At 40.1% G+C, this 25,029-nt stretch overlaps 1 protein-coding gene across 1 annotated transcript in view; it reads left to right on the top strand.

Annotated features, from left to right (window-relative positions):
• Positions 1-25,029, top strand: part of CA10 (carbonic anhydrase 10) — a 173,031-nt gene that overhangs the window by 127,145 nt on the left and 20,857 nt on the right. Inside the window, exon 5 of the mRNA XM_033076882.2 lies at positions 5,970-6,155. Within this exon, the coding sequence (XP_032932773.1) occupies positions 5,970-6,155 (186 nt within the window). The remainder of the gene's footprint in view (positions 1-5,969; positions 6,156-25,029) is intronic.

Raw genomic sequence — 25,029 nt, 5'->3', positions numbered from 1 at the left:
GGCATGAACACCATAAAACTACTAAAACTAACTGGATACCATAAGCACAATATTAAGAGAATGAATGTTCTCATGTAGCAGCCACTGCTGTGAAATGAAGGAATATAATTCTGCTGCAGAGAGCAAAGTAGTAACCTCTGACAGGTTACCTCTGAAATTCTGGTTTGGTGCAATGCTTCCTCGCTGCCCCTAAAGTCACATTTCAGACCACAGACCTGAAGTCTCTGTAAACTCTGCTTTCAAACCCTGAATCAGCCTCTGCTTTGCACAAGGGAGGTGAAAGTGTTTGCTACAGTCCAGTCAATTTAAATCAGGGAGGACAAAACTTTCTATCACAGGATATAGGTACTGTGAACAACCACCAAAATCACCCCATTAAACAAAAGGAACTTGCTTGAGGGACTCAGAAGAGCAATTCAGTTTATCACTGCACATAGAAACTCAGGTTCAGGTGACATTAGTCACAAAGTGAAATTTTCCATTGGACAATTCTTCCTAAATGTCAGGAGGAAAATTAAACAAAGGCAAAGATGCTGATGTATCCCAGTGAGACAAATAAACAATTGCACATTTATCTTTGCATATTTTCACCTTGAGATCCACTGATGGGGGCTGCTGTGACCAGTTTAATATTAGTGTTAATGCTTTAATGTTTCATGGAGCACCTGTCCCTCCGTGGAGCTGCTCAGGGAGAGGAGTTGAACAGAAATCCTGTGGCACATCACAGCTCCTTGGGACCCCCATGGCACTGCTGCCACTGCTGAGGGACACAAACCACAGATAATGGCCAAATGGTTCAGGTGCTGCTCACAGAGGAGGAAAGCCCACAATTCCCACCCCTCCCAGAGCTGCTTTCCCACCCTGTGGAGCAGGGGGCTCCAGAAGGAAAGGATGGAAAAGCCAGGCAGCAGATGATCAAAATCTGGTTATTGCAGCACATAAAACCAGGGCACTATCATCCTTCACAACTCATCTCAAACCTTGGTGATTTGTTTCCCTCCAAGGCACTAGGCCTTCTTTGGACTGTGTCTGTTTTCATCCTAAAGAAAAGAACATCTTGCACTGCAGATAAGATCCAAGGACACCCGAGCAGGCAGCCACACACGATTGATTTTCCTGCTCCCTTACATTCAGTGCTGCTCCAATGGCAGGTGCTGATACAAGTTTTAAAACCTTCTTGGAACTAATCTTCAGCCCACTTTTAACTTAAATAAATCCAGAATGTCCTATTTCACTATTTGTGAAGGCCCCAGGAAGCAGAGGGGCTGTGCCACCCCTCAGTGAGCTGCAGATGTAGCATGGGATTGGAAGGCAAAGCATCCATCCCCTTTCCTCCTGCATTCCCTGCTCCCTTTTCCAGCATGGCTTCACCTGAAACAGGCTTCCTCTTCTGCTCAGGGTTCTGAACTGTTCTAGCAGAGGCTGTAATGTAAAGATACAGGCCACAAAGGAAGTTCTGAAATGTATTTTGTTCAGGACTACTTGTGGAAGAAAAGACAAAGAGAACAAGATGCACAGCTTGGACAACACATGCTGGGTTAAAGGACATCACAGAAACAAAAAAAATTGTTTCTGGGCTGGTTTTTATGTGGCTTTTTGGTTTGGTTTAGGGATTTTGCTGTTTGTTTGGGGGGTTTTTTAATTATTGTGGGGTTTTTCCAAATGGTCATTAAGACTAAAGCATTTCAATATAAACATGCACCAAAGAGATTGTGTTTCTTGGGTGTGCATTTTTACTGGCTTTGCTTGTGTTCCACCTTTCTAAGAGCAGAATTGGGACTTTTTTTGTGGTCACAGGGCCAAGTTATACAGAGCTACCACAGGATATCCAGATCTTACTGAGAAGTGAAGTATGGAATACATCAGCAGCCTATGCCAGTGTGGATGTCTTGCATCAAGATAAAAGAGAGAGGAAAATGCTGCTGGAGAATTATGTGCACAAAGCTCTGTGAAGCAAGAATTAAAAGTAATGAGATTAAATAGAAAATAACTACATCAGGAATATGTTAATAAATTAATTAAAGCCTACCAAAGTTGAAGTGTTCCATAATTAAGATTGAAGCCCATGAGAGTGCTCTTTTCTGCTTGGGGATTTTGCCACATGTAGTATTACCTGTTTGGAAATGTTTGGAAATCTGTGAGGAAAATGAGGTCAACTGAGATTGTGGCCTGAGCATTAACTTGGATGATTTTGGACTTCTCTGTTTTCTCAGAGCAGCTTTATGGATGATTTAATATGTTCTCTCTACTGCAGTCTCATTTCTAGCACATAAGATAAATGTGAATATTGATCTTTCTTAAAAAGAGGAGATCATGATTTAGTGCTTATTTCTTCCCCAGGTTTGTTTGCTGAGTTTTCATCTTTGTGTAGCTTTCAAGTCAAATATGCAGAGACAAAGCAGAGAAAGAAGCAACACAAAGGCCACCAGGCTGAAACACCTGAGATCCCTCTGACAAATTAAGGAAATAGTTATATAGATCTTAACAGGTCTTTTAAATGAGCCTTTTCAGCTACCCTATAACATTTTACCCAGTCCTCTGATAAAAAATAAATATTGTGCTTTCTGGAGTAGCAGAGACTGTTGACTGTACCAGGAAAAGACATTTTCCCCATCAGGTGCCCACTCTCCATGCTGTTTACTTTGTAGGGTAATGCACAAAATGCAGAAAATACTTTCTTGTTAACTTCTACACCTGCAGCCTTTTGTAAGGCCACATGCAAGTTTGCTCCCCTCAAAACCAACTTGGTTTGCTGTTCTGAAATGAGTCATCATCACTTTAAAGGCTCAGTTCTATAAACAGGGAGAATCCTTCTCTTATCAATAGTGAACAAGATCAGAACCTCATTTTCCTGCAGTAGCAGTTAAAACTGCACACAGGAAAAAGAAAATGCATTATTTGCTCTGCAAAAAGCATTTGTGGGTATTGAGCTTACAAACAGAGGGTGAAGATATTTAAGTGTTTCTGTGTCCTGACTGTAAATGGTTATACTTGAAATGTACACCTATAAAGGTGATGAGATTTTGGGGTTTTGTATAAACCAGACAATATCCTGAACTGCAAAAAAGAAATTCACATAGTGCTATGATGGTCCTTCCCATAATCAAGCACAGCCAACTGCAGAGCTTGGGCAAATCACAGAGTCCCTCATAAAAAAAAAAAAAATCCTCAATATTTCAGCCTCTTCATTCAGCTGTAATCTCTGTACATGGAAAATACAACACCCTACAATTCCTGAATGGGAATGTCCTGAAGTGCAGTTTGGTGCTGGATCTCAGGTGATCTCTGCAGCTCCTCTTTGGGAACACACAGCAATAAATCCAGGGCTTCCCTTAAACCTAGGAGGGCACACAAAAAGGTATTTTTCATATTGAAGATCTTGGGCTTTGTCCTGCCTGGTGCCCAGTCTGTGTCCATGCAGGAGAATTTAACAATTCTCACTTCTGGTGCTCTCAGGTCAGAAATGAGGCACCTCAGATGCTTCAGTGCTTTACTGGAATGCCCCATCTGCAGCTATGCAGGGAAATTCTGGTTCCAAAAAGTCAATACCATGTCATTATGAGCACTGCATTTTTATGAAGGGGGAAATAAGAAAGACAAATGTTACTCCTGTTCATGAATTTGCCTCTTATCATTTCCCCTCTCTGCTCTGTGGAGATTAATTTGATTCACATTAGGGGTTATTTGGGTCAGTTTTACTTCGAGAGAGAAAATAATGGTAACCTCATTTGAGATTTATGCCAATTTAAGTAAGAAAATGGATTCAGAATATTTTGCATAGCTGCTGAATTTAACTGAGGGCTCAGTGAAGCATGAGCTTCCAAATGTGAATAAGAGGCTTTAACCATTTTCCCCTGTTTGTTTTTAAAATGCATTTGTTACTTATGATTAGCAATTTTGTGTCATTTATATGCAGTGTACTGAAACCAAATTCAATAAACTGACCTTCCTCCACTTATTAAGCTGAACTTGGTATTTAATTATTATGCATGCAAAGTCAAGTAGAAAAAGTAAGGAGCATTTATGAATAAAATCATTGTGGTTTATTTGCAGCAAACAGGAATATCTGTCTTTATGACTGTTCATAAGAAATTTATTACTGCTTATTTTAAATTGGAATAAACACCCCAAAAAAGTAGAACATCTGTATCAAAGTGTAAAGAACCACAACAATCAAAAGCTGTTTAATCTCCTCCATTTAGTTCTAGTGCACAGTCTGTTCAGTGTAACTTTTTACAATGTACTGTGCAAGAAAACAGGTCATTTAAACTCAGTAATTAGTATTATAGATAAAATGACACTGCAGCAATGTTAATTACCATAGTACTGATGTAGTATAGGATATAATACATAATAGTCATGTCTTTCATTTCAAATTGAAGTGCAACAAAGCATATTGTTGCTACACTTCTACTTCATAAATTAAATGAATGTTATTCAAGTGTACATTTGTATCCATGCAGAATGTTTTAAAATAAATCATAATTCTACTTTAATTCAAACTGGTATATTTGACTTTCTAATGGCATAAATTAAAGAAGTTCTTGATCTAGAAACTTTTTCTAAGAAAGTGGAAATCATTACAGAATTATATTCATATGAAAAATGTCCACAATCATTTTCTTTTTTCATTACAGCAGCTGTAAATCACTTTGCAAATAAAGCACAGCATTCAGCCTTTTTAAAAATAAAGATGAATCTCAAGGAGCTATTTGATGTGTAGTAGGAACTAGACATATATAATCAAATTGGAATTCATTCTGCACTTCTCTGGCTAAAGATCTGGCAATTGTACACATAAAATATTTATAACAAAACAAAGAGACTTGCGTGGGAAGACAGTGGAAGTTTTTACCTGCAGCTCCAGGAGGCACAGAGTTCCCCATTAATGAAAAATTGCAGCTCTGCTTTTAGAAGCACCTTTACTTTTGGGTAGCTTTGTTATAAATATTAAAAGAACGGGGGAAAAAATTAAATTTCAGATTTGTTTAAGTGGACTTTAATAATTTATGTCAGCTGAAATGTTCCTATTTCCAGTGCAGAAGTTTTGAAATGAAGCCATTATTCAGACCTAGCATGAAAAATACTCTAAAAACCTACTTACTTAGAAGTGCAACAGTGCATTCACCACATCAGCCCAAGGCTAAAATGTGTACATAAGGTTTTAGCAAAATATTTGAATACACAGTGTAAGGTTCAAAGCAGAAATTAAGTGTGACCTGAGGTTGGTTGTTCCACTCACAACCACGAGATTTGTCGCTGTGTTTGCGCCGAGGTGCGTAAAGAGCAAAACCTCCAAAGAGTTTCTTTTTTAAAAAAAAATGAAACATTAATCTTAAAGAAATTAGGATTTTAGTTGAAAGTTAGAAGAAACTGGCCTTGAGATAGTTACCTGAAACTTAAATAATTGATTGCCTGTCAATTTATGTTTGCTTAGCTGTGCTTGCAATGGGAAAGGATGAAACTGGTAGGTAGGTCCAAAGAACACAAACAATTGCAACCAGAAACTCATTCTCTGCAAAACTGGAGTTGCCCCAAAAGCCATTTGTATTGTCATTGATAGAAAAGGTCAGGGTGAGGAAGACTCACCTTACTTCCTCCTTTTGAGACCCCCCGCCACAAAAACGACCCCAGACTTAATTCCAGAAGCCAACCACGCTGCTTAATGGCCATTCCAGCTAATTACCATGGGAAGCAGGGATGGCAGGGGCTGGTGTTATGAATATGGATTTGTTTGAACCTTTTGTCAATAAATAGACTCTGTGACCACCTGTGATTTTGCAGTGTGTATTAGGGATTACCCCACACTGCTGCCCAGCGCTGAATAAACATTCACTTTGTAACTTTAAATTGTTACAGAGTCTTTTGTCCATCACAGTTGAGTATCAGTGTAAAACCAGTACTCATATTTTGGTAAATCAAAAAAAAACATTATTTTTTTTTAAATTTCTCTTCTGCACTTTGTTCAGGTCAGTGGGACGATGTACAACACGGGCAGACACGTGTCCCTGCGGTTGGACAAGGAGCACCTGGTGAACATCTCCGGGGGCCCCATGACCTACAGCCACCGCCTGGAGGAGATCCGGCTACACTTCGGCAGCGAGGACAGCCAGGGCTCAGAGCACCTCCTCAACGGCCAGGCCTTCTCTGGGGAGGTATGTCACTGCTGGGGGATCCCCACCTCTCATTCTAACTGCAAGTTAATCTGTAAAAATTGTCCTGTGGCCGTGCAGAAAATCAGGGACTTTTTTTCCTTCTTTTTTAAGCAAATTTTGTGACTCGTATCTACAATTGTGCTGTTGTATATAGAGACACCTACTGTCCTCATCTGTGCTACACAAAGTAATCAGGTCTTTTTGGATGGGGCCTTTATGTCTCCTGTAAAGGCAAGTATGAGATTAACTAAAAGTAAGTGCTTCAAGTTCCCACAGAAGTGCTACTTCTGCTTCTCACTGCTGTGTAACACTTTACATTGAGTACCATTCTGCCTTTGATTCATGCAGAAACAAGGTGGTACTTGATTCTGGAGATGATTCCACAGAATTCTGCTCAAGAAATAAAGTTAACTGCACACGCAGTCCCTGCCAGAATACTCATGTTGTATGTTAGATATATGTCTGTAATATGTTTTTCCTGTCCCAGGAAAGACCATAATTTCTTGATCCTGATACCTATTCCAGAATGGCCCATTATTCTTGCTGGATAAATATTCTAGTGGCTTAGATGGAGCACTTTCCAAGAAATACAATAAAGTTTGCAGACTTTCTGGAACAAACAAAGTGGGATCTTTCCATTTTCCTTATATAGGGATATTTTCACATAAAAGAGATGCATGAGGTTTGCAGCACCCCATCCTCCTCCAGCTTGGGCCATGGCTGTGAACTGTGTCCAACTCTACAACTCAAAATAATGCTTCACAATAAATCTGTATTACTGTAGGGATTATTTTTAAAGCCACTCTGTTACCATTATTTCAGAATACCATAAAAGAGCAGCTTTTTCATTGTAAAGCACTCATTTTCTCAGAGATGAGTAATCAAATTAACATCTGTACTATGCATCACAGCCTGATGATGAGTCAGTAAATGTGGGGCATTTTCTTTGTCGCTGAGCAGCAGCAGTTATTTAAGAGTAAGAAATTAATTGCAGCATTGTCACATGATGATGTTACAATTGATGGTAATCATTGGTTTTGTTTTATAAGCTATATATAGCCTGTGGCAGCCTTTTTGTGAAATTACTGATGTCTTACACAACTGATTTTGGTTCCCTTTGTTAAATTCTATAAGTGAACTCATCATATATTGCTCCTTTAAGTGCTAAAAGTAAAGCATGCTGTAGTAAACCAGGTCTTTGCTGTTCAGGCACACAAGAGCAATATTCAAACCCAAAAAATTGCCTGAACATGAAAGCAAAAATCTGTTGAAACATACTTGTGATATAGCATCACCATTTCAGATGCTTTTAAAATAGTTTTTAAGTTTTTAACTCATCAGTCCTAGACTATAACAATGCAAAAATGCAGAGCATTGTTTGGCAATACTTTTTATTACCTAGACTCTTCTAGTTTTGAAAGTTGGAGTTGTGCAGTACTATTAATATTTGGTGTTTTCTAACAGACAACATTTCAACATTTCTTCATAAAAGCAGAAAACTGAGCTAAGTGGAAGGTGCTGTCAGGCAGGCACAGCTGGATCTGCAGTGTGTGCAGGTTTCATCTTGTCTGAATCCTCCTGCAGTGAGCAGAAGGAGCTCAGCACCTTCAGAGGATTAATCAGTGCTGATAGCAGAGCTGGGTCTCCTAGGACAGGACAAATCTGTGGAGATGCATTTCCCTTGACAACAGAGCACAGACAAACAGCAGGCAGAGGAGCTGAGATTCAAGGACTCCCTTTCAGATACTGAGATGAATTCTGTCCTTTGAGGGTGTGTTTTTCCTGTTTTGGGCGGGTGGACAGCAAGGTCAAGCATTAATTACTAATTTGAGCCTACACCTACACAGTTAAGTGTTACTTCTAGAACACACTGTTCCAAAGTACCAGCCCAGATGCAAATCAGTGGTGCTGAATGGCTGCAGAGTCCCAGGGAAGGGCAGCAGCTGATGGAGTTCTTTGAGTGTCCATCCACTCCTGCAGGTGCTGCTGCATAAATGAGTGATCTCCCACATGCTCTCAGCACTGGGGGATGTAACATCTCCATCTCCCAGCAGTGAGAGGGGAAAAGCTGCAAACAAGGCAGCTGACTCCCTGGGAAAGTGTCTTTGTGGTGTCACGGGTGCTTTCAAGGCTTGCTGCTAATTACCATTCACTCCTGCCTTGGATAGTGCTGCCAGTGGAGATGGGATAAAGAAAAATAACTGCCTGGGTTCATTAGTCTAATTTCACTGGTGCAGGTAAGAATAGCAATGAATATTTGCTGGCTTAGGCTTTAGGAACCAGGGAAAAATCATTGCAGGACTGCACTGTGTGACTGCTAATTGCAGACTGAGCTGCCAGGGCTGGCCCCACTGCTGCTGCTCCCAGCTGTGTTGGACAAACCCTCTGTGGGCTTTCCACAAACCTCTGTTTCACTGGGGAAACAGTTCCCAGGTTATCCAAGAAGGGTGGGCTATTCCAGTGGATGACAATCAGAATTATTCCTGCAGCTCCTTGCCTCCATTCCCATCCGTGTCTCTGCCCTCTTTTTCACTGAGTCTCCAAGCCATGGTGGAGTCAGGACCTGCAGAGAGCCAGGGGAGCCTGGGGAGAGGCAGAGGACAGGGCAGCACCTCTCCCTCCCAGCACTGCCAGACTTAGATTGGCTCAGGCCTAAACTGAATCCTTTAAACAGCCCCAATCCACCTTGAACCAGCTGCAATATTCTTCACACATCTGGAAATCCTACCTGAAGTAATTTATTTTAGGGACCTTTGTTGCCTGGTTCTGCAGGTGGAGCTCAGAGCAAGCTGGAGAGCACTGGAGTGGTACCATGGCATAAAAACCAGCCTAGAAATAGCAAATTGCTTCAGAATGTGCAGTGGACTGAATGATACTGAGAGGCTTAAAATTTCCAGGCTGTAGCTTATAACTAGGTGTTAAAGGCTGTCAAGAGATCTCTACAATAATCTGGTCACCTTTTAGCCCCCAATTATCACTTTAGTAGACAGAATAATTGAACTAATGTTTAAATAGTTTGAGTTTAAGGGCTTTAAAACAATGTATGAGATTATCAATATGTTTGGCACTGGTAACATGGAAAGGCAGGCAGGCTTTGGAATGCTTAAATAAATAAATGGAGTATTTACTTGTCCCTGTGATACAGACTTGAGTGAGTTTAATTCCCTATTCTTTGCAGGAGCATCCTACTACATCCTAGCTTTTAAAAGAAAATCTTGGCTTAGGGAAAGTCTCCAGCTAAGCCACCAATAATTTGTGTCTGCTGCCTAATGCCTCTATGCAAAACAGGTTTTAATGCTTCAGAGTCTGTATCATTTAATGAAAAGCCCATTTTCCATTGAAACAGCAGAACTGGCTTGAGTGTGTAGCTCAGGCATGTCTGCCTTGTTAAAATAAAAAGGTAACAACTTCCAAAAGGCTCATGGTAAAAATGGGACCCTTTAACTTTACCATGTGGCAAAGTCATAAAAAACTTTTATGGTCAATTTTTTTTCCTAAGCATAAAAATGAAAAATGTGCTGGCAGGAGACCTCCAACCACTTTGTGGCTGTGCATTGTGGCAGCCTTATCAGTGCCAAGGCAGAAAGTCAAGGAGCTTAATTATTTGGGGTTATGCAGTTCTCACAAACTCAGTGGCTGGAGACTTTCAAACAAGAGACCATAGTCCACAACACATGAAAAAATTCTTCTTTGCCCCCCCTTCCAAAAAGCCATGGACCAATTATAAACACATAATTATTTTATTTGCTACAGAAGAATTAAAATGAAAGTGAGAAGAGAATCTGAATAAATGAGCATGTATTGCTGTACACACAGTTTGGAACTGAGATTTACTGCTGCTAAAAGCTGCTGAGAAAACCAACACAAAAATACAAGAAAATGAAATAAAGGGAGAAGTGGGATGTTCTGAAGCACCAGTCTCCTCTTGCTACTGCCACTTCTTTAACTGCAGGAATATTCTGTGTGAGGGGGGGACTTCTAGTAAAGGATTACTTACAGGGAGCTCAGTGTTGTAAATCCAACTTGGGATATATTTAGGAGCAGGACTGTCAGATAGACAGCCTATGAGAGCCAGCAGCCAGCTGGGGTAGTTTAATCCAGAATTCGAGTGTGCACCAGAATTAGAGTACTCTGAATTGTTAAATCACACAAACAGTGGCTCTGTTACTGAGACCTTCTGTACACCCCAGACTTGCTTGTGAGGTTCCAAAGAACCTCCCCAAAACACCTCGTGGTGGTGTCATTTACAGAGAAAAAGCTGGAAATCAGATTGTGCTAGCACATCGTCCTTCCTCAGGGAGGAGGATTAAATCAGATGGTGATGCCATTGAGGAGGGAGGACAGGAATCTCCTGCTCCTTCCCAACCCCATCCCTCCAGGTGCTCACAGATCCAGCTGTGAGCAGCCCCTGCTGCACCAGGTAACCCCCAAGCTCTGCCAGTAACTCAAAGAGGGAAGTTCAAAATTCTGATTTTTCAGTTGCCACAGGTCACTGTATTACATTTTGCAGCCTCCCTTGGAAGTGGAGGAAGCCATTTTAAAGAATTTCAGCCAGAAGATAAGTTCACTGTGTTGTATTAAAATTAATGTTATTATTAATGTTGAAAAATCAGCCTCTGGAAAAAATACCAGCTGAGGGAACATGTCTCTAATGGAAGGGGGGCTTAGTAAAATCTCTATAACCTTCAGATTAATGTAGAACTTCAAAGGAGAAAGTCAATAGGTAACAAATTAAATTGCTACAGGAACAGAATATAAATTGGGGAGAGGTGGTAGTATTGTCATCAATAAAGTGTGGGGAGACTGCTCTCATGAGTAATTCAAAATCACTGGCCATGAATATGTGCTTCAGTTGTAAGAATGCACCTCTGTCCTCACCAAAGATTAGAGATGGCTTCACCTAAAATTTTATACAATATCAGTAAAAAGCAGAGTTGAAGTCCAAAAAGACACTTATTCACAGAATATTCTGTGTTGAAGGAACTCACAAGGATCATCAAGTCCAACTCTTAAGTGAATGGCCCGTTCAGGGTTATTCTGTTTTTCTAAACCAAATTCAATGTTATCTTTTAAGGTAAATGGGCTTTTACTGCTTGTTAATATAACAAAATGCAGCTGGTGTTTCTTACCAAGAAAGTCTGTCCTTCTGTTGGAGCCCACAAGAAAGATTACTTTCCAGGAAAAGGGAACTGAAATTTTATATCAAAAGGCAGTAAACTTACTGCACTAAGTGCTAAAAATACATCTTGATCCTTACTGACCTTCAAATGCAGTTTAATCTTTAAATTTGTTGAAGTAGTTGACTTTTAACTTATGTTCCTGTAATTTTTTGGCTGGACAGTCATCTTCAGGCCATGGGTAATATACACTTATTAAACAAAAAATCCCAAACCTCAATAGCCAGGAGGAATTATAAAATCAATTGAAGGTGTAGCAACTATAAATCATTGATCATAAATATATAAATAGAAAAGTACACAGCAAGTACAACTCATTTTTGTAGGAATGGCCACATTGCCAGGCAGCACCAGGGTACTCCCCCAGTCACAGGTTTGCATTTAGTGCCACTGTAGCCCAACTGGAATTTGTAAATGAAAATTAGATTCTATAAATATACTATTTTATCCCTCCCTTAGGAATTACACAAACCAAGTTATATGATGACCAAAGTTCATAACAGCAATAAAGAATTTTACTTCCTGTGTAATCAGCTTCTCCTATCATAAATAGCATTCCTGTTATTTTTTCACCTTTCCAAAACTTGATTAGCAGTGGAAATACAAATAAGGCTTTTGATTTATTTTTTTTTAAGGATAGAAGTTACAGTGCATATATAGGCCTAAGTGTGCATTTTATGATAGTTCAGGCAAAACAGGAAAAATCAAATGGTTTTATTTGTAGCAAGTTGTAAAAGGGTATTTCCTTTGGTGGATAAATCCCAGAAATTCAGTTATTGGACCTGATGCAGCTGTAGCTCTTCATGGATACAAGCTAAGAAAAAGATACAGGGCCAGAATTACATATTTATGTCTTTCAGCAGAAAGACTGACAATAACATATAATTGAAAGGAACAGTCATTTAATTTTATAATCCCAATCATTAGAAACCATCTGGAGACTGAATGATGTTCAGAACAAGTGTTTAACCCCTTCCAAAATATGAGACTGAATTTCAGGTACCAAGTAGGATTTTGATCTTTGCTTTAGGCTTTCATTTTCTCAGATTACTGAGAAAATCCATCATCACTGGAGGTGAAAAGTTACAGTTCACATCAAATGAAGAGCCTTTACAGCAGTCTTTTAGTGTGTCATCATTCTGATTATTTAGTCATGCTAAAATTGCACTAAGTCTTTCTGGAATAATTGAATACATTAATTTCAGACAACAAAACAATACTGAAGCCACCTGATTTCTGTAGATCATTAGCTGATTTCTAGGATGCATCTTTAAATATTTGAAAATTTTGTGTATGGTATTTAAGGGAGTTTCCCCTCAAGCCAGGCTGCTGAATTTGGGTACCAGCTGCTGCTACATTGACATTCTCTTTGTCATTCCCTCTGACATGCAGCAGGACATTCTCTCCCAAATCAGTTCTAGCAAGAAACAGAAATGTTTCTCTCTGTGCTCACTGAAGCCTGAAAGCATCCACATTCCCTGGATTTGTCCATGTTTTACTAAAGCAAATGATTATTCCTGGATTCTGCATAGCAAATTCAATATAGCTTGCTATAAGGAGCTCCATTTCTGGGGGGCAGCAATTTTATTTCTGTCTCTTGCTTTCTCAGGATTTTGGAATACAAGTCCTATAGATACTGTCTGTTTACACAGAATTTTAAGAAACTCTACAAGCAGATTTTTAGAGGGGTTGTGTTTAATTGCCTACACATATGTGGGCATTTCTTGCCAGAAGACTTTTCTTTATTGGAAGCTACTTTTCTGAATGTTATGAACTCTCCATCCATTGGTGGAATTGCAGGAGCTGTCCAAACAAATTCCAGGCTTTATGACAATGTCAGCTCATTAATGTAGCATGTGACACAGCAAAATATCTGCATGGAATAATAAATATTGAATTTCTTACATACCAAGTGAAGCAGATTCCTTTAGTAATAAATATATTTTTGCACATGTTTACTTTTTGGTTACCAACTGTTCTCTCTTTTGGGGGCAGGGAGAAGTGGAAGAGAGCACAGTCTGTCACTGACTGTAATCTAAATCCCTCTGGTGCCTCAATTTTAAAATCCAGCATCATAAAGCAATAAGGTGGAGTTTTTCTGCTTAGAGTAGCAGCTGTAGGATTTGCTTTTTTAAACCACTGGGACATGAAAACATTCAGCACTCTAAACCTCCAGTGTCACTTTTGAAGTATTCACTTTGCCTCATTCCAAATTATTATCATTTGCTTGGGGTGACTTCACTTCTACAGGATGACTCTTCTTTAATTAAAGAGCAATTTACTTCTGCAGGAAAAAACTTATGTGTGTTTTGAAATGGGTTTTGTTTTATGTCACTTGGTAATCAGTTTTCCATTCCACTTTTTGTAAGTTTTAAATTTTTCCCCAAATACATTTAATATAACATTCCAAAGAAAGGAGAAATCCTGCTATCAACCTGTACAAAAGCTCTTGCAGCTACTGTGGACAACGACAAACAAAAATAAAAAGCAATGGTAGCATTTTTATTATTACAATTTATCAAAAGAATAAAAAACAGCTCCCACCTCTCCATCCTCCCTGGGAATAATCCCAGTTTCCTCATACAGCCCTGACCTTCAGATTATTTCTGTAGCTTCAGCAGCTCTTTGGATGGGTCTTTGTCCCTTCCTGTATGTTTAACAGTTTCTTAGGACACATTTTAATATCTTAGCAAGAAGCCAACTAAATCATTCATTTCAAGCAGCTGCCTTTATATTACATTTTCAGGGATTGCTGGGAGGTGGCAGAGTTTGAGTTTTCATTTAGAATACTGACTTGACCTTCCTCCATCACTGTAGACCTCTCCTGGCATACACTGCCTCCCAGAAAATCAAAATACTTTAAATTTGAGGTATTTCATTTTAGCCATCACTGTAATATCAATAAAGACTGAGAAGGAAATACTTCTAAATTTTGTTTTCTTTAGACAAAATTGTGATAGATAATGGATTGGGATGTTTTACAAAGAATAAAAGGAAGCAAAAATCCATTTTATCATCTCAGAAGCATGTCTTTCTAAAATTATTAAAATTAGAACAGTTTCTCAGGAATAGCTGCTTTTAAAACAGCATGCAGGTGATAGCAGCCACAATGGCATCAGTGCTAACACTCTGAAGAATCAAAATTGACAAGATTAAACCACATTTATTCCAAGTCAATTTTCTTTCCATTTATCTTCTAATATCTCACCTTTATCTGTCTGCATTCTTATCTTTGTATAAACTAACTGGATGTTAGAGCATACACCTGCCAAGATTTGGTTGTTTAAAATTCAGTAGGAATTAATTAATTAATTGTGTTCAGCTACTTTTCAGTGCTTTGGTTGGGGGTTTTTTAATCTACCTGCCATGAAAACATTTTGTCACTGACAATTTGCCATAGGCACATTAGAAAAGCACCACATACAAGTTATTACTCTGAAAGTTCTATCAAAGCCAAAGAGAGTTCTGGATTTTAGCTAGAAAAGGCAAGCCCATTACTGTCCATCTCCTTCCATCAGCTTGAATTTTATTTACTTTTTCTTATCTGAGTATGAACATGCCACTACCGTATAGTCCCTGGAAATTCTGCTAATAACAGAAGCAGTTGGCACCAGAGCCTTCATCTGCTGAACCTTCAGTGCAGGGCTGGCCAGAAACAGCTGTCACATTCTCTCAAAGGCAAAATTCCTATGAAGAAAGAAAATAGATTTATAAAAATTTCTTTCCCAAGGCATGTTCAATGTGATCAGTATATATTTGGTGTATTCTGCTGCGTGAATCTTTGCTCTTCTCACCTTTAGCAATTTCCTTCCCATTTCCCCTGACAATCAAAGCACAGAGTGATCAAGGCCTGAGCTATCAGTGGCACACAGCACCTCCAGCCCAGCCTGATGCTTTGTCCACAGCACAGCATGGGGAGAGGGTCCCATCCCTGCCCGTGCTGGCACAGGAATTAATCTGACAGCATCCATGGCTATGGGAGCTCAGCCACCCACTTCTCATTGAAACATTACTCTTAAAGAAATTAGGATTTTAGTTAAAAGTTAGAAGAAACTGGGCTTGAGATAGTTACCTGGAACTTAAATAATTGATTGCCTGTCAATTTATGTTTGCTGAGCTGTGCTTGCAATGGGAAAGGATGAAACTGGTAGGTAGGTCCAAAGAACACAAACAATTGCAACCAGAAACTCATTCTTTGCAAAACTGGAGCTGCCCCAAAAGCCATTTGTATTGTCATTGATAGAAAAGGTCAGGGTGAGGAAGACTCACCTTACTTCCTCCTTTTGAGACCCCTCCCCACAAAAACGACCCCAGACTTAATTCCAGAAGCCAACCACGCTGCTTAATGGCCATTCCAGCTAATTACCATGGGAAGCAGGGATGGGAGGGGCTGGTGTTATGAATATGGATTTGTTTGAACCTTTTGTCAATAAACAGACTCTGTGACCACCTGGAATTTTGCAGTGTGTATTAGGGGGTTACCCCACACTGCTTCCCAGTGCTGAATAAACATTCACTTTGTACCTTTAAATTGTTACAGAGTCTTTTGTCTGTCACAGTTGAGTATTGGTATTAGACCAGTACTCATATTTTGGTAAATCAGCATTACCTGCTGTTCTTTTGCCTCCATAAAGACTGAAATATTCTGGTGAGTTTGTGGAGACCCAACTTCCTCCTGCTCCAATCCGCCAGACTCTCAGTGCAGCATTTGCACTGCACTAAAATTCATTAAATAAAGCATTAGAGGAGCATGGATTTCAAATTCTGCTAAGATTCTCCAGAAGAAGCAAACTTTTATCCTCTTTTTTATTTTATTTTTGGGAATAACAGAAAAGCTTGTGGTAATGTGCATAAATGATAAATTAGCATACTTGCCTGAAATAAGGAATTCTGATTCAGAAAAAGATAAAAGATTTCGTAGTACTGCTAAGTGTGCCACTGTCAAGTGCTTTAGGAGACAGGTTAGTGCTCATTGCCTGCTCTCTTCACATTAAAAAAACAGGAAAGGGTCAATAAAATATCACAAAAATATGTTACCAATAAAAACATCATTAAAAATACATAAAGCATTTGCAGAACAATCCACCATGGGCAGAACATGAAGCCCTCTTTACCACACATTCCTTTAGCAGGACGTGCCTGTATTTCAGAGACAAAAAACTAATAATCAAAGGGTCAGACAGAGCTCTCCTCCAGCTCTGAGTATTGTGGTTTTGTTACTCATGGGCTGTGGCACTGACCTGTGGAGCCAATTTAACTCAGAACACAAATTGCTACACCAAGACTGCTTCGGTTATTTTAAATTTTGGCACATTTTGTTCCATTTTTACCTTCAGAGCAGTGGGGGCAGTGAGGTGGCTCATGGACCATGGGAGGGTGGTGCTGCTGTGGTTTAAATGGCTCAGCCCAGCCCTGCCCTGCCTGGTTTGGGCACACTTAGTGCCAGGAGAGAGGCATCAGGCAGGAATATTTCCATGTGCATCCAAGGCTGCAAGGCACAGCCTAATCCCAGCAATTCCAGGGGAAGGCAGATATTCTATGAGAGCCTTGAAGCCCCTATGCTCATGGTACCCAGGTTGTCTCTTTGTTTGTCTGTAGCCACAAACATTAATTTATTCACACTCAGCCCTTCCTTGGGGAGGGACATCACAGGAAAACCAGCCAGTCCCTGGTCTGCAGGCTCTTGGATGAATCACAAGACAAACTGGCAGGAAATCAGGGAGGTTTCTGATAGTCTCTGCTTGTCTTTCAGAAAAAAAAAAAAAAACCTCTTTGAAATCAAATTCCATCCACAAGGTACTTTGGTTTTGACACATAAGCATTTTCCAGCAAAACCCTGCTTCAGCAAAAAAAAAATCCCAACTAGTTCTGCTTATGATTAGTGCAAGGCCTTATTCTGTGTGAAGCCCAAGGGTGTGTTCAGTTAAGAGGATTTTCAGTGTTTGAATTATAGCTTAGAGCCTCCCCATCCACTGTTCCTAAGTCACAAAAGGCACAATAGAGGAGCTGTTCTTCCTCCTGACTGGTAGAGCCATTCCCTGGGGCAGTTAATTAGAAAGGAAAAAAAAAATCATCCTTATTCTTCCAGATTCTAATGAATGTCAGTCTATTCTATCCTCATAGGATTTTCTTTCAGAAATCCAGGAAAATGATGAAAGGAAAAATGGCAGGGCAAAAAAAAAAAAAAAAAAAGAAAAAAAAAAAAGATGTTCCAAAAGCCTTTTTCCCATGGCCTATTTGAAAATACCTCACTATTTTTTCTATTTTTTAGATATAGTCAGTATTAAAGATGAATACTTCAAAGAAAGTTAGAACTCTTTTGTTAGAATTTTGAGCTGTCAGGCAGCATATTCAGGGTTTATCCCCACCAATCTTCATATACATCAAAACCTCTCTGTAAATAAGTGAAGCCTTGGGGACAATGGCAGATGTGATTTAAGATGTATATTTGCTGTTACTGTCAGAAACACAAAAACTCTGGGGGTCACAATGCAAGAAAAACCAGGATGCAATCCCTAGGAGTTAAAATACTTAAATCCATCTAAATTTAAAATGCAAACTTCACTGTGAGCTTTTATATGAACTTCATTTTTTCTTATTTTATGCACACAAGGTATTACTAAATAATAAAGTACCTAGAAATTACTAATACTGTAGAAATTACCAAAAGATTAAGGTGAAAAGAGAATTTTTAAGACACAGGCTTCTTTCCTAACAAAGAATATCAGATCAGTTTATGTCATCCATCTTTCAAATGCTCTTGTAAATTCATCAATATTTTTGTTGTGATCATCAAACAATATTTGGGCAGCTTGAAAGATCAATTTTATCTGTGTGCTGCTAGATAGTATTCCTTATTTTGTGCTCTGAATGTGGCAGCTTATAACTAAAAGTGAATGACTATTATTAAATCTGAAGATGTTCATAATTTAAAATAAAATAATTTTTAAAAGGGAGAATTCTAGAAAACCAACAGAATTACTGAGCTGTATCATCCTACATTAACTGGAAATCTGTCCTTTAATGTTTATGAAGAAGAAAATAAAAGTGCAGCGAGGAGCTGGAAGGTGCCATCTGTCTCCTTTTAGTTCATTGTTTTGTTTTGAGCTGGGTCTGAACCAAAACCCTGATTCAGAATGTCCAGTGCTGGAAGCTCTCAGGCCATGGTCCCCTTGGAAATGTGGGGCTGCTGGTGGCTGCACACACTAATGACAGCCCTTGGACTCACAGCCATTAGCACGACTCCCCATTAACTGCCAATTAGCTCAGGGTAATCATTGTGCCCAAATGACAGAGGGTGAGTCAGCTGCAGTCAGGACAGCAGGGTGAAGATCAGGACATGAGAGCTCGTGGTGTTTGCAAAGACCCAGAAAGGTTGGCCTGATTTCTCAGAATTCATTCTGTTTTATTCTGTTCAATTAATACCCTTGATGGGCACCTTAAGCAGCAGAAGTTGCAGTGTTGCTGCTCCAGGGAAGGTTCATCACCCCAGGACAGGGCACTGTGCAAACTGCAGCATCCAAACACCAAAGAACAGTCATGACCCTCCCATCCTGCACAGACAACACTGTGCCAGCCAAAAAAGCTTTTGTCATCTGCACCTCAACCTGCCTCTCACCAGCTACTTCTTACATTTCCTAACTTGTCAATATAGAGAAAGAGATAGATAAAAACAATGCCAGATAGAGAATATTGTAGTATAATAAATATCCCAAGCTAAGTAGATCTCAAAGTACTTCTGGAGTGCAGGGCCATAAGCCTTTGAAAATATTAAAAATCAATGAAGCAGTGAAAAATAATTTACAAGATGTGTCTTCAAAGTTCATGGAATGCTGATGGGGTGAATACCTCTTAAAATGTCTCTAAATGTGTAGTAATTTTTCTTTGGATGTATAATCTCAGATTTATTGAACCGTTTAATTATTTTGACAGAGTTCACACTTTGATCCTAATCAGGAGACCTGTGACAGAACAACTGTTTATCAGACTGCTGCTAATGAAGCAAATAAAGCAATCCTTAAATGCCCACATTTCATCTGAGCACCTTTCTTACACCATCTACCTGTGGGGAAGTGGAGCTGCACCAGTTTCTGCAGAGCAAACTGCTCTGTGCTATCAACAGCATGCTTCCCTTGTCATTGTAATTCACGTTGGAAATCTCATTTACACAAGTGACACTATATGTAAAAGAGCCACATATGGCTCATGAGCACCTCAACACCTCCAGCTACAGACAGTAATATTGCCAACAACTTGAGAGAAAAACAGCCTTTGTCATCTGAAATCTGTCACCTGCTGTGATGCATCAGCCTTCAAGTTTTTGGGCCAAATTTTCTCAAATTATCAGCATAGTGAGAGCTAAAAACCATATGTGTGTGTGCATACATATATAAACATGAGATAAAACCAGCAGCAGGTGAATGCTGAGCTGGTTTGAAAGAATAATCCACTATGTAATGGTTGCTTAGACAAAAATATTTTGTTTATTAAGAAGCTGTCTTCTTTTGAGATCTTTTGAACCATCTTTGATTGATGAAAAATTTTCTTCCTTCTCCTCCTGCTCCTCCTGTTCTGAAGCAATGTGGGCTGCTCCTACTTTGGATAGGTTGCACTGAATTCTTTTCCCCTCTATTGCTGCTGGCAGTTTTACCCTTGTCCCCATTTGCTATTAGCAGTGGAGGAAGCAGAAGGAAATGGGAATTTGGGGAGCTGGCAGAGCCCCAGCTGCTGGTTCTCCTGCCTGCAGAGGAGTTTACCATGGCAGCCCCATCCTCATTCCTGCTTTTCTTTGCTCTGGTCTCTTGTCTGGACTGTGATTAGGGCTTGTTTTCATAATACAGACACAAAATGGTGAAAGGTACTTTGTTGAGAGTTCCTGGAAGGTTCACAGCATCACTCTCAGAACATTTTCTCATCTAACTGCAACAGTGACCTGTAATCCAACCTCAGCCCCAGGGACTGCAGGGTTTTATCTGGGTCTTTTCGAGTAGTAGCAATTGCCTTGTCCAATTAGATCTATTTTTAGTATTAAATTGTTTATTTACCAGGCTTTGGGTTGGCCAATAATGGTGTAAATACGCTGAGGGTATAAAACTGATCTGTGAACAAACTACTGCAATCACCTCAGCCTGCAGGATGATCTGGGCCTGTCCCACCCATGAGATTCTCTACACCAGGACTTGTGACACCTGCCAGATGTCCAGCTCCAAGGTGTTCCTCTACTACTTACTGACTTTTGAGCACTTCATTTGTAAACTCCATTATAGCCATGAAAAATGCTAAAAAATATGTTCTGTTCTAGTGTTCCTTACTTAAAAATTAGAAGCTCCAGAAAATATAATAAGAACATCAAATCATTTATCAAGAGTATAAATATCATACCTTCACCTCCCTGCTCAGAGTATGAGCAGACTGAGTCTGTGCCTGTTCTCCCAGATACCTTCTGAGCTAAAGGCAGTTCTTGTGTTGTGGTTTTAATTGATTTTTTTCCAAAACAATGCATGTGCTTTGTGGTGCTTCAAATAATGCAGAATAAACTTAGCTAAAAATTACAGTTTAGTGCTCCAAAGTTGGGAAGTAGGAGCAGAAAAGCTGGTTATGCATCTCCTAGTTTGCTTGCCCTGACAGTCTTTTTTTGCCTCCTTCTCTGCTGTCTCATCTGATCTGCCACAGAGAGAGATCAAACAGGGTGAATCAAACAAGTCAAAGGAATTCAGAAGGTTAGGGCTTTTCTCATCCACAACATCAGTTCTGCTGAATTACAGCATCACTGCACATTTAGGTTGTACATTAATGCTGCCCTCCTTGTATGACAAAATAAAGTAATATTTTATAATGCAGTTAATGTAACATTTGGTTTGTGGTTTTTTTTGTTTCTGAAATTTGTTGTTTCTAATTATGCAACAGCAGAGCTAAAATTGAGAATGCAGAGACAGTTTATCTGTGCAAAGAAAAGGTGAGATACTGCAACCTGCCAGAGCACCTAAATTGATTGTTCTGTGCTTCCAGAAGCACTTGCAGTTCCCACCTGTGCCATCCCCAGAGTGATGCAGGTGGTGGAGCAGCAGCACTGCCCTTTGCTGTGACCACTGCAGGGCACAGAGCAGAGCTGGGCCAGCCAGGGAGTTTGTGGTGCAAATACAGAGAGATAGGAACCATGGAATTGCCTCAGAGCAAAGAACTTTTAATGTAAAAATAACAAAGGTAGAAACCACATGGTACAAGGGACAACTTCCAAAGACCTGAACCCCAGAAAGCACAGAGGGGTGTGGATGGGGTGGGGGCACAGGGTCCAGGCAATACCAGGATAAGGAACAGAAGCAGAGATGCAGCTGCTGTTAACCAACCATATATTGAAACCAAGAGCAGCACCTGATTGGCAACAAACTAATTAACACAACAGTTCCCATGAGACAACTCTTTATTACCTCACCATGATGTAAGGATCTCCTTCCTCCTAGCTGGGTGTCTCCCAGGCTTTGGGGCTGGAGTTTTCTGCATTGCAGGTGAAGCCAGCTCTTTGTCCAGCTCAATTCCCACACTTTCCCTCTGTGACAACTCCTTGGAAAAGCAGTGGCCTGGTCTCAGACTTATATTCCCTAATTAAATTCCTTAAATTCCTAGGAAATGTACAGTGGGCGATGGAACAGCTGGATTGGCAGTACTGATGTTAGAAAAATGACAGATTTTAAGTGATAGGAAGAAACAGGTCAGAGAAGGACAGGGGAGAGGTTTGGTGTTCATAAAAATGGGAATATTTGAGTCTGAACATGCTCAAGGAAAACACCAGGGCTGGAGTGGCACAGGCAGCATCAAAGGAAAGGCTGGAGAAGAGCAGGGCTCAAAGGGGGCCCAGCCCTGCTGGGCACAGACAGCCACAGGCATGGCTTTGATTCCATCTTTCCACTGCTGCCACTGTCCAGAGCTGACAGAGGGGACAGGGGCAAAATTTCAGTCTGTTAAATGAAGGTGGGCAGGCTCAGTTCTGCACAGAAATACAGACTGACTTGACAAAACAACTGAGTTTAGTGGGAATTACAGGGGGAAAGCAGACAAACTGAAATCTGGACTGGAGCACCAGAGCCAACAGCAACTTTCTATAGAGTGGCTGAGATGTAATGCCCTGAAGTACTAACAAATGCATTTTTACATCTCGAGAGTCTTACAGATTTTTTTCAGGAAATGTCCTAAAAATCTCAACCTTGATGTTCAAACTCACAATTGTTTTCAGCAAACCGATTTCCCTGGTGAGTTGCCCTCTTTTCTTCTGCAGCAAATTTCTTCTACTTGACTCCCAGTTATGCACAAAGTGATTTACTAGACAGATTGCATTTTTTCCCTCTTCTGGAAAGTGTCAGTTTCTGAGCAAGATCAAATAACCTTCTGCACTTCAGTATTGACTAATTTTAATTATTAAAACTTTTCTTCGAGGAAAATCTCTTCATGCTGTTTGCTGAGAAACCAGCAATTTTTACTTGTATTCAGGGACTTCTTGAGATCAGGGAACTCTGGAGACAGAATTCTGATGTTATACTGGGCTCGCACTTATAAAACTTTTTTTTTTTTTTAAGTAGGAAGAACTAGATTTTTTTCTTTTTTCTTCTTTCTATGTGTCTCCCTTTAAACTTGAGATAATGGGCTTTGCAAAGGCTAGAGAAACAAGAACACATAAATTTTTATGCAGTAAAACAAAATCATATATATTTAAATGAATTATAAAGCTAAACACTTACTTTGCATATATATTAAGCTTATTAAAATCAGAAATAAATCTTTTATTATTAATCCTTTTAGTGATACTCAGTCCCCCACTGACAGTTTCACATGCAATCCTTTCCTCACAGCAGCCTGGTGAATTGATATTGTTAAACTGTCAATGAAAGAAAATAACAGCTGCATTGCTATTGGAATTTCTCACATTTAAGTTCTCAGGTTTTCACATCATTGACAAATAATCAGATGTTTTGGCAAGGTAAAAGGATAATTACACTGTTGCTCCATAACTCAAAAGCTAAAGACAGCACTGCCTGAATTTAAGGTAAAACACAGCTTTGGCTACAGACAGCACAAACCAGCCTCTCACCTCAACAACAAACTATTTACTGCAGGACAATGAAATGAGATACATGCCTAATGATGTAAGATGGACAAAGTAATAAACTTACAGAGAGAGTCAACATTATCTTCAATTAGGTGTCTACTTTGGTTGAAGAATTCTTAGCATTACAGTTCAAAGAGCTGGATTTTAATCTGCAGTAATTTTCAGCTCCATTTCATCTGTGCACTAAGAGAAAGGGTTTGTTGTCTGGTTTTTTTTGCTGTGCAGAAGCCATACCAGAGGATATGGTACATAACAAAGAAATCAAATAAAGGAAGAGGTGTCAGGCACAGCACTAGGACTAACTTAAGAAAGTACAGCTGGGAGAGTTGGTGAATAGTAATTGCATGGGGGAAAGACTAAGAGAAAACCCACGGGAGACATTGCTTGGATAAAGCCATCATTCCTTGTACACCTAAAAAAGAACAGCACATTTCCATCACCATGCACAAACAGCCAAATACTGGCATGATTTTACAGGACTGGCATCAATGCAAAGAGAACCAGAGTATTTCCCACAGCCCAGCACTCCAGTCACACTGGGAGCACCCAAACTGGGGACAGCAGGAGCATCATCCCCTCTGAGCCATGCATCCTGCCCAGGGTGTCCTGGCAGGGGAGGTGGCTGCAGCTGGGCTGGGAGAGGGGCAGGGACCACTGCTCCTGCCTGCCCTCCTCACAGAGTTATTCTGATTTACCAAGATTGAGTATTGGTCTAACACCAATACTCAACTGTGACGGACAAAAGACTCTGTAACAATTTAAAGTTACAAAGTGAATGTTTATTGAGCACTGGGCAGCAGCGTGGGGTAACCCCTAATACACACTGCAAAATCACAGGTGGTCACAGAGTCTATTTATTGACAAAAGGTTCAAACAAATACATATTCATAACACCAGTCCCTCCCATCCCTGCTTCCCATGGTAATTAGCTGCAATGGCCATTAAGCAGCGTGGTTGGCTTCTTGAATTGAGTCTGGGGTCGTTTCTGTGGGGAGGGGTCTCAAAAGGAGGAAGTAAGGTGAGTCTTCCTCACCCTGACCTTTTCTATCAATGACAATACAAATGGCTCTTGGGGCAACTCCAGTTTTGCAAAGAATGAGTTTCTGGTTGCAATTGTTTGTGTTCTTTGGACCTACCTACCAGTTTCATCCTTTCCCATTGCAAGCACAGCTCAGCAAACATCAATTGACAGGCAATCAATTATTTAAGTTTCAGGTAACTATCTCAAGCCCAGTTTCCTGTAACTTTTAACTAAAATCCTAATTTCTTTAAGATTAGTGTTTCATTCAGGCTGGAATTAGCCCTGAGCTCGTTTTGACTCTCACCAGCTGGAGGTGTTGTCATCCAAGGGCACGGTGCTGCACGGGGAGGTGGGAGCAGGTTGTGCCTTCACACCCCTCTCAGGCATTATTCCCCAGGGCAGCCCCAGCATCCCCACCCAGCTGGTATTTCAGGAGTCTGGAGCTCTCCCAGTGGGAGCTGGTGGCAGCAGGAGCTGAGCACTGGGTGTTGTTTGCATGGCAGTCAGGAGCATTCTGAAGACCAGGCACTTTGCCAGCCAGAGTAAAGAGCTGCTTTCACAGCCTGGCTGAGGTCA

This window comes from Catharus ustulatus, chromosome 20 (genome assembly GCF_009819885.2).
Source record: "Catharus ustulatus isolate bCatUst1 chromosome 20, bCatUst1.pri.v2, whole genome shotgun sequence".
Taxonomy (NCBI): Eukaryota; Metazoa; Chordata; class Aves; order Passeriformes; family Turdidae; genus Catharus; species Catharus ustulatus.
Note: the sequence above shows the minus strand (reverse complement) of the source record. Positions and strands in the feature narration are given on the sequence as shown.